The following is a 15,127-nucleotide window of genomic DNA, read 5'->3' on the forward strand; positions in this document are numbered from 1 at the left end:
TTATTGTAATTTAGTTATAGAAAGTATGCACAGTTTATCACAAAGCACCCTGACCATTATGTTTGATCAGTCCAGGATCAAATACCCTTAATTGGTTCATAGTAATGAAATGTTTCTTTTTTGCCAGCAGTTCCATCTCATTTCCAAAGTTCAGAAGTCTCTGCAGCATCCATTGTTGAATAATTTTCCTTGATAGCACAGCATTCCTCTTGGCAGGAAAATTCGGTCCATCCTTCATCTATTTCATTATCTCAGAATTTCTTATATTTGTATTCTTTCCCATCTTTTCTGGCAGATCTTCTTTATGTCAGGTTAATTTTGTAAGATTGGGGTATAATATTAATTTTGATTATTGATAATTATGTAGGTTTAAGGAATAAATTTTGTGGTGAAATGTATTATTTATTTTTATGTATTTTTATATATAAAAATGTAAAGATGCATATGTCTTTGAGGTGGGATTTTTTTTTTGTTATAATGGATCAATAGAATGGAGGAAATATGGGACTTTTTTTTTCTTGTTATGACTATATTAGTGAGGAAATATAATGTACAGAGAGGAAGTTAATGTAAAAATGAGTAACAAAAAGTGAATTTGGAAAAATGGATTGATGAAGATGTTGAAATTGAATAATATTGTTATTTTATTATTTTGTTTAGGCTTCTTTTTAAACTAGAGTTTATTTTTACAATCTTGTTCTTTAATAATGGCTAATTTGGGGTTTCCAGTTTGCACGCATGGCGCTTTTGAATGCGCAGAGAGAGCTCCCTCCCTGCCATCTGATCTTTCTTCATTGGAGGACCCTGAAAAGGGTCGAAAGTCACCCTGAAGGGGCGACCACCGCAAGGAGGCCCTCCTGTGATCATGGAAGGGTGACAGCCCTCCACTTGAATCCAGAGCATCTCCTTTTGGCCTGAAGAAGAGACCGGCCATCAACATGGCCGATCATTAAGCCGTTCCCTGCCGAAAGCCAAAAGCACTTTCTAGCACAACAAAGCAATCTGGAGGACTTGGGTGAGATCTTTCCTTTCTTATCCCCCTAACTGCCTGCCTGTGGAACTTTTCTGAAAATTTCCTCACCCCCTTTTTGAAAAAACAGCTTTTGTATACTTGGGGGAATAACATTTTAAGCCTTAAAGTGTAGAAGAAGAAAAAAACACCATCTGATTAAGTAAAGAAACTAAGTAATCTCATTCCTACCTATTAAAAAGCTCATATTTTTGTGGGGATCTACTACCCTATTTTCTGTTTAAGATGTGAAATGGACTAATTATATAAAAGCTTTATATTAATTTGGGGGAAAAAGAATTTTACAACTTATTCTATATGCTACTGATGACATCCTGTGGCTAAACTTGGAATTGCAAGTAAACCTTTTGCTTATTCTGACAGCTGACTGAATAACAGAGTTGTCCTTGATATTATCTTCAAAGACTAGTGTGGGAACACCTGGCACTGAAAACAACTTTTAGGAGCTTTGGAGGTGGAAAATTACTGACTTCTATTAAAATAGCCTCCATGGAAGACTTAGCTGTAAACACTAATGAAATGGATGACTATATCCCACCACTTAACTACAAATTGATATTAGACACAATCTTGGCTATAACTGAGCAAATTAAAGCCAAATTGCATGATAAACCTGACAAAACCACCAGACCAAACTTTGACCTTAAATGATGAACTGACAACCCAAAAAGAAATAGAAGAACTGGAAATTAACACTGAAATAGGAGACTTCAAAGAGCAACAAACGCAGCCTACAGAGAACTTTGAAGTCCAAACTCCAACTTTAACTACAAAACTTACAGTTCAAAAAACAACACCCGAAGAAAGCAACATTAAGAGCGAAGATATCAAAGGCCTTCAAATACAGTATGTTGAGGATTCAGCTAATCAAACGATAATAACATTAGCTACTACTTCTACCTAACCCAGATGGAAATGGAACAAGAATTACATCAAACATCAAAAACTGAGCTATTAAAGCGATATTTCAATGATTATAAAGGGGACACCAGGTTGGCAAAACTGTCATTTGGATGGTCTCCGTGGATGCAAATAAGAGGTGGAGGAAGAAAGGGAGACACATTTGAGAATTTAAAGACACTAAGATGGAAGCCTGATTGGCACAAAACGAAGGCAAGAGTTAGATTTAAAGATTTAGACTTGTCTTTTTTGGGATTTATAAGGACAGAACTTAAAAAATCTTTTTTGATGGACCAAGGGGAATCTTAAAATATAAACTGATTTCATATTTAGGTTTTAGAGTTTCAAAGGAAAACAAAATTAAGCTTTTAGAATTAAACTTTGAATTATACTACAGAATTTAGAATCTTATAATATAAGATAATATTTTAATAAGTGTTGAATGGTTAAGACAAAAATCTTTTCTAACAATTGGTGATTTGTTAAGATGAAAACTAGAATTTACTGTTAAATCATAAGAATGATTTGTAATGAACAATGTAAGTTTTGTAGACAAGAGAATTATTCTTTACTGAAATAGGGAATTGTAGGTTACCCCAAAAGTAAGCTTTCTTCTGTATATTATAGGCCACTTTTTATTGCAATTAGGTAAAATTAGTATTTTATTGCAATTAGGTAAAACTTAAAAACAGGATTTTGATATGTATTAGTCTAATTACATTGAAAACTTTCTTAATTGATTAGGTCATATCTAGAAATGTATTCAAAGCTGAAGAGCCAGCGTTTGTCCTAGGATATCTCCATGGTCATGTGGCTGGCATGACTACACGCCAAAGTTGCACGGAACGCTGTTACCTTCCCACCGTAGTGGTCCCTATTTTTCTACTTGCATTTTTTACATGCTTTCGAACTGCTAGGTTGGCAGAAGCTGGGACGAGTAACAGGCGCTCACTCTGTTACGCGGCACTTGGGATTCGACCTGCCAAACTGCCGACCTTCTGATCGACAAGCTCAGTGTCCTAACCCACTGAGCCACCGTGTCCCTTTTGAAATATTGCCAAATTCAGTTATATATTGGTTATGTTATGTTTGACTTAGAGTAAAGATTGTTTGATTAAATATTTGTATCTATATTAAGTAAGTTGGAAGCCTTTCCTCACTTTTCTCCTTCCTTTTTTCTTTTTTCACTTTTTCATCTTTTCACCTTTTGAATCCCCCTTTTTGTATTTAGTTTGTTTTTTTATTTTTTTCTTGAAATTTAATAAAGTATTAAAAAATACGGAACTCATGAGGTAACCCTTGCTCAGTCATCCTCAGGACAATTTTTTAACAGGGCTGCCATTTGGGGAATAAAATAGAAGTGACCCATATATTCCTGCTTTCAGGAAAAAAATGGAATATAAATACAATAAACAAATTGAGAGATAAATCATTTTAGGAGTTTGTATTTTATGTTTAGCAATGAAATTAAAATAAATAAGCAAAGCAGATATTCAATGTAGTCAAATAAAATCTTGATAGATTTTCTATATGTTCAGTCTCAGAACTTCACCAGCAATTATACAGAACAGCCAGGAGGATGATCAGTTTTCCTAGGAAAAAGTTGTAATAAATAATTCAAAACCTTTTACCTTAGGCAAGAATGAAGAACTCAGGATTTTCATACAACATCCAAAATCATTGTTTACCTCATAGAACAAGTGGTTCCTTAAAGTATTGGCCAATCTTTGGGAATTAGATGATTTTTTACATTTGAGTTTCCCTTAAAAATAAAATCTCCCAAAATTGGGCTGGAGAGATTTATGGACAGCATTTGTTTTGTCCCTTTACACATTTATCCTCCTACCACTAGTACTGCATAGGGTCAAAAACGTTGGCTTTCCCCTTTGGGTGATAACATTGCCAGAAGAAAGAATAGAGGAGAAGGGAAGGGAGAGTGGAGGGAAGGGAGAGGAGGGGGAGAGGACAGGAGGGGACAGGAGAGAAGAGAAGTTGTATGAATATGTACGTATGTATGTTTATATAAACATAACAGAATAGATCTGAGTCTAGTAGGGATAGTCTGGGGAAAATGCCATGTACTGAATGTGCCTGCTGTTTCTCCTTCCATTAGATCTTTCAGCTTTTCCAATAAAAATAATAGAGTAAGACTACTAATAAGAAAGGACTGGAAGAAGAATTCTATGAGACTCTTTGATCCTTCTCCTGTCATTCATATTTACTTTTATTTATTTATTATTAAACTTCTATCCATCTCACCAAGGAGATGCTAGGCAGATTAAGCCTCTCATCTTCCTTTCCCAACAAGTATAAAAGGATAGGATTGCCAAAAGCAGTATCTCTGCTTGCTTTATAACCTTGTGGATTTATAAGGAAGATTTTAAGATTTTCACATTCAGGTGGTTTTTATGTATGTTGATGAACATAAATAAAATAAGGGCTTTATTTAGAGTATCTGATTTAAACATCCTGAGACAGAGAAAACATATTCAGTCTAACTGAGATGACACCTATGCACTATTCATACGGTTTCATTTCTAGATCCTTTGACCCTATTTCAAGTTTCCCTAAACTTTATAAATTGTGATGCTCAAGAATTATTGCAGTAATCTAAATGCAATCTGATCACGTATGCATTGGAACTATTACTTCCTATGAATCAGGACATAAAGGTTAATGCAGCCCAAGAATTTGTTGACCTTAGCAGTTGTTGCATCACATGGCTTGCTCATATTGAATGCTGTATTAGAATCCCTACATCTTTCTCATACTCAGTGCTCCCCTGGCAGGTCTCCCTTGTCCTATACAGTATGTGTGTCTATGATTTTTCCTGCCTAGATGCAGAACATTAATTTCTAACTACTGAACATCATCCTGTTGAATATGACTCAGTATTTTATTCAGTTTTTTTGAATTGTGATTTTGTCACAAGTCACATCTCCCAATACCCCCATCCAACTTGGTTTTATCTGCATGTTATCTCTCTTCTGTTCCTTTAGGCTATTTATAAAAGGTTAATTAGCACATAGCCAAAGACAGAGACTCTATTCAATCTTTTGCTTCAGTAAAATGCAGTGTGTTCTAATTTATTGTGTTGGGATTTTTTTTAGCCCTACATGCCACCTTACCCCTCTATCAAAAATAGCTCAAGAACAAAGGCTCCTTCAGAAAAGCAGGATGTATGACAGAAATCATAGAAACTGCCCTTCCAAATGAGCAAAAATATTTACTTTTCACATTAATGTCCTTGTGGTAGCATAATTTTTGATATTGGATTTTATGATCAATATCTTTGTTTCTCAGGTATGGCCTGAATAAGTACGGTAAAGGGTTTTGTCTATTTCATTTCTATTACATGATCTGCAGTAAGATTGGGTTTTGGGGAGTTTGGGCTTCAGTGTGAGCTAGGATTCTGATTGTGAGTTTTTGCACATCTAAATAAGTCAATCAGTTTTCACTACCAGGATTCCATTCACATGAAGACTTTTATATGTATATTTGGAGGTTCTACATTACACAGAATTAGATTGCCTTTGTTGGACGTGTAAGCATTAGTTTACATGCTGATAAAGATTCAAGAAATAGTTAGTAAACAGAGAACTGTAAAACTTTCCATCAACTCAGTTTCTCACCACTCCATAGAACAGTCAATAAGAAAAAAATGATTTTTCCCCAAGATGTTTTAGGGGTAAAATATGACAACTATTTCAGTTATTGAAGTTCATGTATTCTTAAAAAGGTGTAAATAAAGTTTCTGTGAGGTTGGAGAAAGATACTCTCAATTAAGACTGCTGCCAAAGTCTAAATTCAATGACAGTTGCAACATATCAACACTAGAGAGAGAAATAGTTTAGCACAATGAGCATTTTGAGTTTTACATAATACTGAACCCTAAGTGTTCCAGTCCCAGTGTAATATATTATTTAAGGTGTTAAATTGAAATTGGAAAAACAAAAGTTCAAGACCTCATTTGTCTATATAACTCACTGGATGAGTTTGGGCAGTCAAACTACATCATGCCAAGCTACTGTGTATGGATTATGAACAAATGGTAACAATAACTAAATAAATTTTCATCATTCATGAAAACAGAATAGCACTGGCTACACTTTGAAATATCTCACCATATAATTACTTACCAAGTGCTGTAGTTTTGTTACATTCTAAAAGAGAAAAAAAGGGGAAGAGAAATGAGTTAAACTTTTGACCCTCATTGGAATCAATGTATGCTTTCTCTTTCTGGTTTATTTAAAATATCATTATCATTTGTTATTAAAAAATAGAGAGCCGGTGTAGTGTGGTGAGTAAAGTGCTAAATTGTGAATTTCAATATGTGAACTAAAATGTGTACAGTGTACAAAAAGGACTCCCTGAAACAAAAATGGAAAAATACTAGGAGTAACATCACATTACAACCAGTACTATTGAAAGCTTTGATCTGAAGGTTACTTTTGGTGGTGGGGGGCCTAAATTGGGCTAAATTGCTCTCCATTTGAACTAATTTTGGACAAGCCACTTTGCACAACAGATAGAAATATGGTGATGAATATGAAAAATGGACTTTGTTGTGTCTATGTTGCCTGGAAGGATACGAAGATTGTACAATTGTTTCCATACAAGTGTTGAATTGAAGAAAATGCCATTTTTGTTTTTTTGTTTTTTTCATTCTTTCCCAAGTCTTTTATTACAAACTGGCACAGTTTCACTATTTGAAAAGAAACCATCTTGCTAGTACAAGTGCATTAGGTCACCTCATACTATTTTAGTCTTACCTGCATAATCTTTTGAAGTTGTAGCTGGCTTTTCTGTAATTTGAGAGAAAATGTTGATAAAATAAAATTCATTTTGAAAACATACAGTCCATAGGGGTGAAACGGAAATATTTTTTAGCAATATATAAAGAAATAGTTACTTTCTTGCAACTTTTTCCTTTCTTTTTCTTTTTTTTAGTTCATATTATCTTTTAATGTTCTAGCTAAACTTTTAATAAAATCATTATGAAAAATATTTTAACTCTGAGCAAGGGAGAGCCAAATAAATGATTTCTAAAGAAAAAAAAAGCTCTACCTTTTAATGAAAATCTGTGATATAGCAAAAAAATAAAATAAAAAAATACTGTGTCGAGTTATCAATATTGAACTCAAAGAAAAAGAAAAAAATGTTTCCACCTAGGGAACACCCATGTTAGGTTAAAAATATAAGCTGTAAAATTGCTTTTATATTTCTAAAAATAATAATAGATAAAATAACATCTAAAAACATATTACAGATAATACTTATATGACACATAAAAGGACAATTTTCACTATAAAAGCTACGTACGAATGAAAACTATTATTAATAAAGGAGAATAAAAATATAATTAATAAAAATGGATATTCAATATAGGATCATAAATCCAGCAGTCCCAAAAACTTCAAACTTCTTTTGAACATTTTTAAACAGAAAACATTAGCTATTGTATTTTGAAAAACTGTTTGGGACCTACATGTAATAATAATAATAATAATAATAATAATAATAATAATAATAATAATAATAATAATAATAATAATAATAATAATAATAATAATAATAATAATAATAATAATAATAAGTTGTTGGAGGGGACCTTGGAGGTCATCTAGTCCAACCCCCTGCTAAGGCAGGAAACCCTATACCATTTCAGACAAATGGCTGTCCAGTCTCTTCTTAAAAACTTCCAGTGTTGGAGCATTCACCACTTCTGGAGGCAGGTTGTTCCACTGGTTAATTGTTCTAACTGTCAGGAAGTTTCTCCTTAGTTCTAGGTTGCTTCTCTCCTTGACTAGTTTCCATCCATTGCTTCTTGTCCTGCTTTCAGGTGCTTTGGAGAATAGCTTGACTCCCTCTTCTTTGTGGCAGCCCCTGAGATATTGGAACACTGCTATCATGTCACCCCTCACCCTTCTCTTCATTAAACTACACATACCCAATTCCAGCAACCGTTCCCTATATGTTTTAGCCTCCAGTCCCCCAATCATCTTTGTTGCTTTTCTCTGTACTCTTTCTAGAGTCTTGACATCTTTTTTACATCGTGGTGACCAAAACTGGATGCAGTATTCCAGGTGTGGCCTTACCAAGGCATTGTAAAGTAGTATCAATACTTCACATGATCTTGATTCTATCCCTCTGTTAATGCAGCCTAGCACTGTGTTGGCTTTTTTGGCAGCTGCAGCACACTGCTGGCTCATATTTAAGTGATTGTCCACTAGGACTCTGAGATCCCTCTCACAGTTACTATTATCGAGCTAGGTACCACCTAAACTATACCTGTGCATTTGATTTTTGCTGCCCAAATGCAGAACCTTACTTTTTCACAATTGAATTTCATTTTGTTAGATAGTGCCCAGTGTTCGAGTCTGTCCAGATCCTCCTGTATCTTAAGCCTATCTTCTGGAGTATTGGCTATTCCTGCCAGCTTGGTGTCATCTGCAAATTTGATGAGTTCCCCATCTATCCCCTCATCCAAATCGTTGATGAAGATGTTGAAGAGCACTGGGCCCAGAACAGAGCCCTGGGGCACCCCACTACACACTTCCTTCCATGTAGATGCAGTTCCATTGAGGACCACATGCTGAGTACGGCCTGTCAGCTAGCTACGAATCCATCTGGTGGTGATAATATCTAACCCACATTTTTCTATCTTATCAAGTAGTAGGTTGTGATCTACTTTATCAAATGCCTTACTGAAATTCAAGTAAATTATATCTACAGCATTCCTCTCGTACACTAGTTTTGTCACTTGGTCAAAGAATGCAATAAGGTTTGTCTGGCACAATCTGTTTTTGACAAACCCATGTTGGCTTTTAGTGATAACTTTGTTCGCATCAAGGTGTTCGCTGATTTGTTGTTTGATTATCTTTTCCAGAATCTTCCCAGTTATTGAGGTCAGGCTGATAGGTCTGTAATTTCCTGGATCCATTTTTTTCCCTTTTTTGAATATGGGAACTACATCAGCTCTCTTCCAGTCCTCTGGTAGTTCCCCAGTGCTCCAGGATTTTTGAAAAATATAGTTCAGTGGTTCTGAGATCACGTCTGCCAGTTCCTTGAGAACCTTGGGGTGTAATCCATCTGGTCCTGGTGATTTGAACTCGTCTAGGCTGGACAGGTGCTCACTTACCATTTTCTTGCCTATCTTAACCTGCGTTTCTATTCTGTTTTTTATGGCACTGGTTTTGGTAGGTTGGACTGTTTTTTCCCTTTGTGTAAAGACAGATGCAAAAAATGAGTTAAATAGTTCTGCTTTCTCCCTGTTGCTTGTCACCTTCTTGCCACTTTCCCCCACTAATGGACCAATCATTTCCTTAACTTTTTTCTTGTTTCTTATATGTTGAAAGAAGCTTTTTTTGTTGTTATTATTTGACTTTGGTCGCAAGCCTTAGTTCATTTTGAGCCTTAGCTTCCCTCACTTCATCTTTGCAGGCACGGGCTGTTTGCTGATATTCTGCCTTAGTTATATGCCCCTCTTTTCTTCTTTGTTGGTATTGTGCTAGACTGGGCCTTTATTATCTCACTTTTCAAAATTTCCCAAGCTTCTTGAGTTGTTTTCCCCTTTAGGATTCTCATCCATGGAATTCTTCCCAAGGTCTCTCTAAGTTTATTGAAATTAGCTCTTTTAAAGTCCAAGACTCTAGTTTGGCTGTGTTCTATTGCTTGTGCTTCCATAATGTTGAATTCCAATATTGCATGATCACTTCCCCCCAAGGTTCCTGTGGCTTTGACACTTTCTATCATTTCATCTCTGTTAGTGAGAATTAAATCCAATATGGCTAATCCCCTAGTTCCCTTCTCTACTTTTTGGGAGAGAAAGTTGTCTACTAGGTTTGTCAGGAATCTGTTTGATCTTCCACTTGGTGCAGAATTTGTCTCCCAGTTGATATCAGGGTAATTAAAGTCACCCATTACTATTGTGATGCGCTTTCTACATACCTTAGTTAACTGACTAGCAAAAAATTCATCTATTTCCTCTGTTTGGTTGGGCGGCCTATAGTATACACCTATGGCAATGTCATTTTCCCCCCTTTTATATTGACCCAAATTCATTCAAGTTTACAGTTTTCATCATTGTTGTGCTCTATTTCTGTAGAGATAAAGTTATTTCTTATATATATAGCAACTCCACCTCCTCTTTTGTTTAGTCTATTTCTTTTAAATAATTTACCGTATATACTTGAGTATAAGCCGAATTTTTCAGCCCACTTTTTGGGCTGAAAAATTCCACTTCGGCTTATACTCCAGTCAACAAAAAAACTTACCGAGGACTTGTGCGCGGCCGAGGCTTTGGTGCTTCCGGGATCGCCCGCACCTCTCCCAAGCCACCGCCGTCCGAGACCTGCCGAAGTTTGGGGAGGTTTGGGGAGGTGCGCGCGCACCTCCCCAAACTCCGCGCCTTGCCTGCCTGCTTCTTTCCGCAGCGGAAAGTAGCAGGCAGGCAGGGTGCGGAGGAACGGAGACTTGCCGACGTTTGGGGAGGTTTGGGCGCCTCCCCAAACCTCGGCAGGTCTCCGTTCCTCCGCGCAGACCTGCCGACGTTTGGGGAGGTTTGGGCGCCTCCCCAAACCTCGGCAGGTCTCCGTTCCTCCTGCCGACCTTTGGGGAGGTTTGGGCGCCTCCCCAAACCTCCCCAAACCTCGGCAGGTCTCCGTTCCTCCTGCCGACCTTTGGGGAGGTTTGGGCGCCTCCCCAAACCTCCCCAAACCTCGGCAGGTCTCCGTTCCTCCTGCCGACCTTTGGGGAGGTTTGGGCGCCTCCCCAAACCTCGGCAGGTCTCCGTTCCTCCGCGCAGACCTGCCGACGTTTGGGAAGGTTTGGGTGCCTCCCCAAACCTCCCCAGGTCTCCGTTCCTGTTTGGGGAGGTTTGGGCGCCTCCCCAAACCTCCCCAAACCTCGGCAGGTCTCCGTTCTTCCTGCCGACCTTTGGGGAGGTTTGGGCGCCTCCCCAAACCTCCCCAAACCTCGGCAGGTCTCCGTTCCTGTTTGGGGAGGTTTGGGCGCCTCCCCAAACCTCCCCAAACCTCGGCAGGTCTCCGTTCCTCCGCGCAGACCTGCCGACGTTTGGGGAGGTTTGGGCGCCTCCCCAAACCTCCCCAAACCTCGGCAGGTCTCCGTTCCTGTTTGGGGAGGTTTGGGCGCCTCCCCAAACCTCGGCAGGTCTCCGTTCCTCCGCGCAGACCTGCCGACCTTTGGGGAGGTTTGGGCGCCTCCCCAAACGTCCCCAAACCTCGGCAGGTCTCCGTTCCTGTTTGGGGAGGTTTGGGCGCCTCCCCAAACCTCCCCAAACCTCGGCAGGTCTCCGTTCCTCCGCGCAGACCTGCCGACGTTTGGGGAGGTTTGGGCGCCTCCCCAAACCTCCCCAAACCTCGGCAGGTCTCCGTTCCTGTTTGGGGAGGTTTGGGCGACCTTTGGGGAGGTTTGGGCACCTCCCCAAACGTCCCCAAACCTCGGCAGGTCTCCGTTCCTGTTTGGGGAGGTTTGGGCGCCTCCTCAAACCTCCCCAAACCTCGGCAGGTCTCCGTTCCTCCGCGCAGACCTGCCGACCTTTGGGGAGGTTTGGGCGCCTCCCCAAACGTCCCCAAACCTCGGCAGGTCTCCGTTCCTCCGCGCAGACCTGCCGACCTTTGGGGAGGTTTGGGCGCCTCCCCAAACGTCCCCAAACCTCGGCAGGTCTCCGTTCCTGTTTGGGGAGGTTTGGGCGCCTCCCCAAACCTCCCCAAACCTCGGCAGGTCTCCGTTCCTCCGCGCAGACCTGCCGACCTTTGGGGAGGTTTGGGCGCCTCCCCAAACGTCCCCAAACCTCGGCAGGTCTCCGTTCCTGTTTGGGGAGGTTTGGGCGCCTCCCCAAACCTCCCCAAACCTCGGCAGGTCTCCGTTCCTCCGCGCAGACCTGCCGACCTTTGGGGAGGTTTGGGCGCCTCCCCAAACGTCCCCAAACCTCGGCAGGTCTCCGTTCCTCCGCGCAGACCTGCCGACCTTTGGGGAGGTTTGGGCGCCTCCCCAAACGTCCCCAAACCTCGGCAGGTCTCCGTTCCTGTTTGGGGAGGTTTGGGCGCCTCCCCAAACCTCCCCAAACCTCGGCAGGTCTCCGTTCCTCCGCGCAGACCTGCCGACCTTTGGGGAGGTTTGGGCGCCTCCCCAAACCTCCCCAAACCTCGGCAGGTCTCCGTTCTTCCTGCCAACCTTTGGGGAGGTTTGGGCGCCTCCCCAAACCTCCCCAAACGTCGGCAGGTCTGCGCGGAGGAACGGAGACCTGCCGAGGTTTGGGGAGGTTTGGGGAGGCGCCCAAACCTCCCCAAACAGGAACGGAGACCTGCCGAGGTTTGGGGAGGTTTGGGGAGGCGCCCAAACCTCCCCAAAGGTCGGCACGTCTGCGCGGAGGAACGGAGACCTGCCGAGGTTTGGGGAGGTTTGGGGAGGCGCCCAAACCTCCCCAAACAGGAACGGAGACCTGCCGAGGTTTGGGGAGGTTTGGGGAGGCGCCCAAACCTCCCCAAAGGTCGGCAGGTCTGCGCGGAGGAACGGAGACCTGCCGAGGTTTGGGGAGGCGCCCAAACCTCCCCAAAGGTCGGCAGGAGGAACGGAGACCTGCCGAGGTTTGGGGAGGTTTGGGGAGGCGCCCAAACCTCCCCAAACAGGAACGGAGACCTGGGGAGGTTTGGGGAGGCGCCCAAACCTCCCCAAAGGTCGGCAGGTCTGCGCGGAGGAACGGAGACCTGCAGAGGTTTGGGGAGGTTTGGGGAGGCGCCCAAACCTCCCCAAAGGTCGGCAGGAGGAACGGAGACCTGCCGAGGTTTGGGGAGGTTTGGGGAGGCGCCCAAACCTCCCCAAAGGTCGGCAGGAGGAACGGAGACCTGCCGAGGTTTGGGGAGGCGCCCAAACCTCCCCAAAGGTCGGCAGGTCTGCGCGGAGGAACGGAGACCTGCCGAGGTTTGGGGAGGTTTGGGGAGGCGCCCAAACCTCCCCAAAGGTCGGCAGGAGGAACGGAGACCTGCCGAGGTTTGGGGAGGTTTGGGGAGGCGCCCAAACCTCCCCAAAGGTCGGCAGGAGGAACGGAGACCTGCCGAGGTTTGGGGAGGTTTGGGGAGGCGCCCAAACCTCCCCAAAGGTCGGCAGGAGGAACGGAGACCTGCCGACGAGCCTTGGCCACACAGGGTATTCCTGTGTATTCAGGCTTGCAAAATGGCGGATCGAGCCTCTGCTGGCGGCAGAGGCTTGCAGAACGGCGGATCGGCTTATACTCGAGTCAATAACTTTTTCCAGTTTTTGGGGGTGAAATTGGGGGTCTCGGCTTATACTCGAGTCAGCTTATACTCAAGTATATACGGTAAATCCCTCTAGCTGTGTGTTCCATTTGTGGGTTTCGTCCCACCATGTTTCTGTAATGGCAACAATATCATATCCGCCCTCATTTACCTGAATTTCTAGTTCACCCTGCTTACTGTTCATACTCTGCGCATTGGTGTACAGACATTTGAGTCCTTTATGACTTATGTGTAAGTTATTGTCTAGAATTATTTGGTGTTGCAGCCAAATAAAGCTTTCTTTCAGGATACCCTATTCATTCACTCTGCAAGCTTCTCTATATGACAAAGACTACAAAGTAGGGATCCTTTTGTATGGAGATTTCTGTAGGTACACCCAAACCTCATTAATGGTTCTGCAACATTATAATTCACCTGCCGTCACAGTTCTGCCAACTTCAGATTGAGGAGTTGTGGAGAGTGCAACTGGGAAAAACAGAAAACGATGACTCAGATTAGTCAGGCAGAATGTTGTATAGTAAATGTCAACCCAACTCTCCTGTAAGACTGTAAAATATACTGCTCAAAAAAATAAAGGGAATACTTAAACAACACAATGTACTGTATTTAATAGTAGGATGTCTTATTTTCTGTTCCCTTTAGTTTTTTGAGCAGTATACCGGTAGTTACCTTCGACACATTTGGGGATGGCAGGAACCCAAGAACTTTTAGCCCCACATTTAATTAATATGGAGGCTTCCCTGAGCAGAAAACCCAGAATTGCATTCAATGCTGACAGCCTCATTATAGGTATATGAAGGTTTAGATAAAGTAGTTATTTTCCCATTTTCCCCTCTGGCCGATTACATTTGACCTCTGAAAAGAGAAAAGGAATTCAGGTCAAAATAACAGCCTAGGGGGCTAAAAATAAAAAAGAAGCAAGTTCTGTTCTTGGCTCAAAAGGATATATAATTAGCATTTGCTTCCCCCCACACACTTCTGACCCAGAGAATCATGTCTCCCACTGTTTTGAACCACCCAGCTCAACAACCTAGGGGCTAAAAATAAAAAAAGACTACCCCTTGGCTAAAAGGGGTATATAAGCAATTCTGTCAAGATGAGAACAATGGATATCTGAGGGACAGGATCATTTCTTTGAATTAGCCTTTTAAATTATAGCAGAATTAGAGTTACAGTTCTACTATATACTACATGCTACTGTAATATTTTTTATTTGTATTTATTTATTTAGGAAATTTATATAGCTGCCTAGATCACTCACGTGACTCTAGGCAGTTTACAAACAATAAAACATAGAAAACACACACACACACACACACACACACACACACAAAACACACAGAACAGTATATAAGTATATATATATATACAGTATATATATATATATATATATATATATATATATATATATATATATATATATATATATATATATATATGTATGTATGTATGTATGTATGTATGTATGTATCTATTCTATTCTATTCTATTCTATTCTATTCTATTCTATTCTATTCTATTCTATTCTATTCTATTCTATTCTATTCTATTCTATTCTATTCTATTCTATTCTGTGTTTTTATTGTTTGTTAGCTGCCTAGAGTCCCATGAGCGAGTAGGCAGCTGTATAAATTTTCTCATCCAAGCAAGTAGGCAGCTATATTAACTTAAAACTTCCCACTCCCCTGGCAACAACACATTTAATGGACTCTATCACGCTCTGGGTTCTCCAGGGCCTTATGAAAGACTGTCAAAGTGGGGGCAAGATTTGCTTCCAGCAAGAATTTTATTTACCAACAAAAGCAACTAATAAAGCAATTTAGCTAATTAGAGTTTAAAGAGACTTCTATTTTTCCTTATGTTTACATTCAGGCGCAGGCAAATTCCTTTGAATTCATCTTTTAATTAGAATTACAGC

At 41.0% G+C, this 15,127-nt stretch overlaps 1 protein-coding gene across 1 annotated transcript in view; it reads right to left on the bottom strand.

The window, feature by feature from the left end:
- Nucleotides 1–2,395: 2,395 nt before the first annotated feature.
- The window catches only part of LOC308666558 (C4b-binding protein alpha chain-like), a 46,820-nt gene continuing 34,088 nt past the window's right edge, over nt 2,396–15,127 (bottom strand). The window contains exons 14-17 of the mRNA XM_081325450.1: nt 13,624–13,674; nt 6,703–6,735; nt 6,070–6,093; nt 2,396–3,522 (exon numbers count right to left, since the gene is read on the bottom strand). Of these exons, the coding sequence (XP_081181576.1) occupies nt 3,479–3,522; nt 6,070–6,093; nt 6,703–6,735; nt 13,624–13,674 (152 nt within the window). The 3' untranslated portion in view covers nt 2,396–3,478. The remainder of the gene's footprint in view (nt 3,523–6,069; nt 6,094–6,702; nt 6,736–13,623; nt 13,675–15,127) is intronic.

This window comes from Vipera berus (assembly GCF_964194415.1).
Source record: "Vipera berus genome assembly, chromosome: 3".
Taxonomy (NCBI): Eukaryota; Metazoa; Chordata; class Lepidosauria; order Squamata; family Viperidae; genus Vipera; species Vipera berus.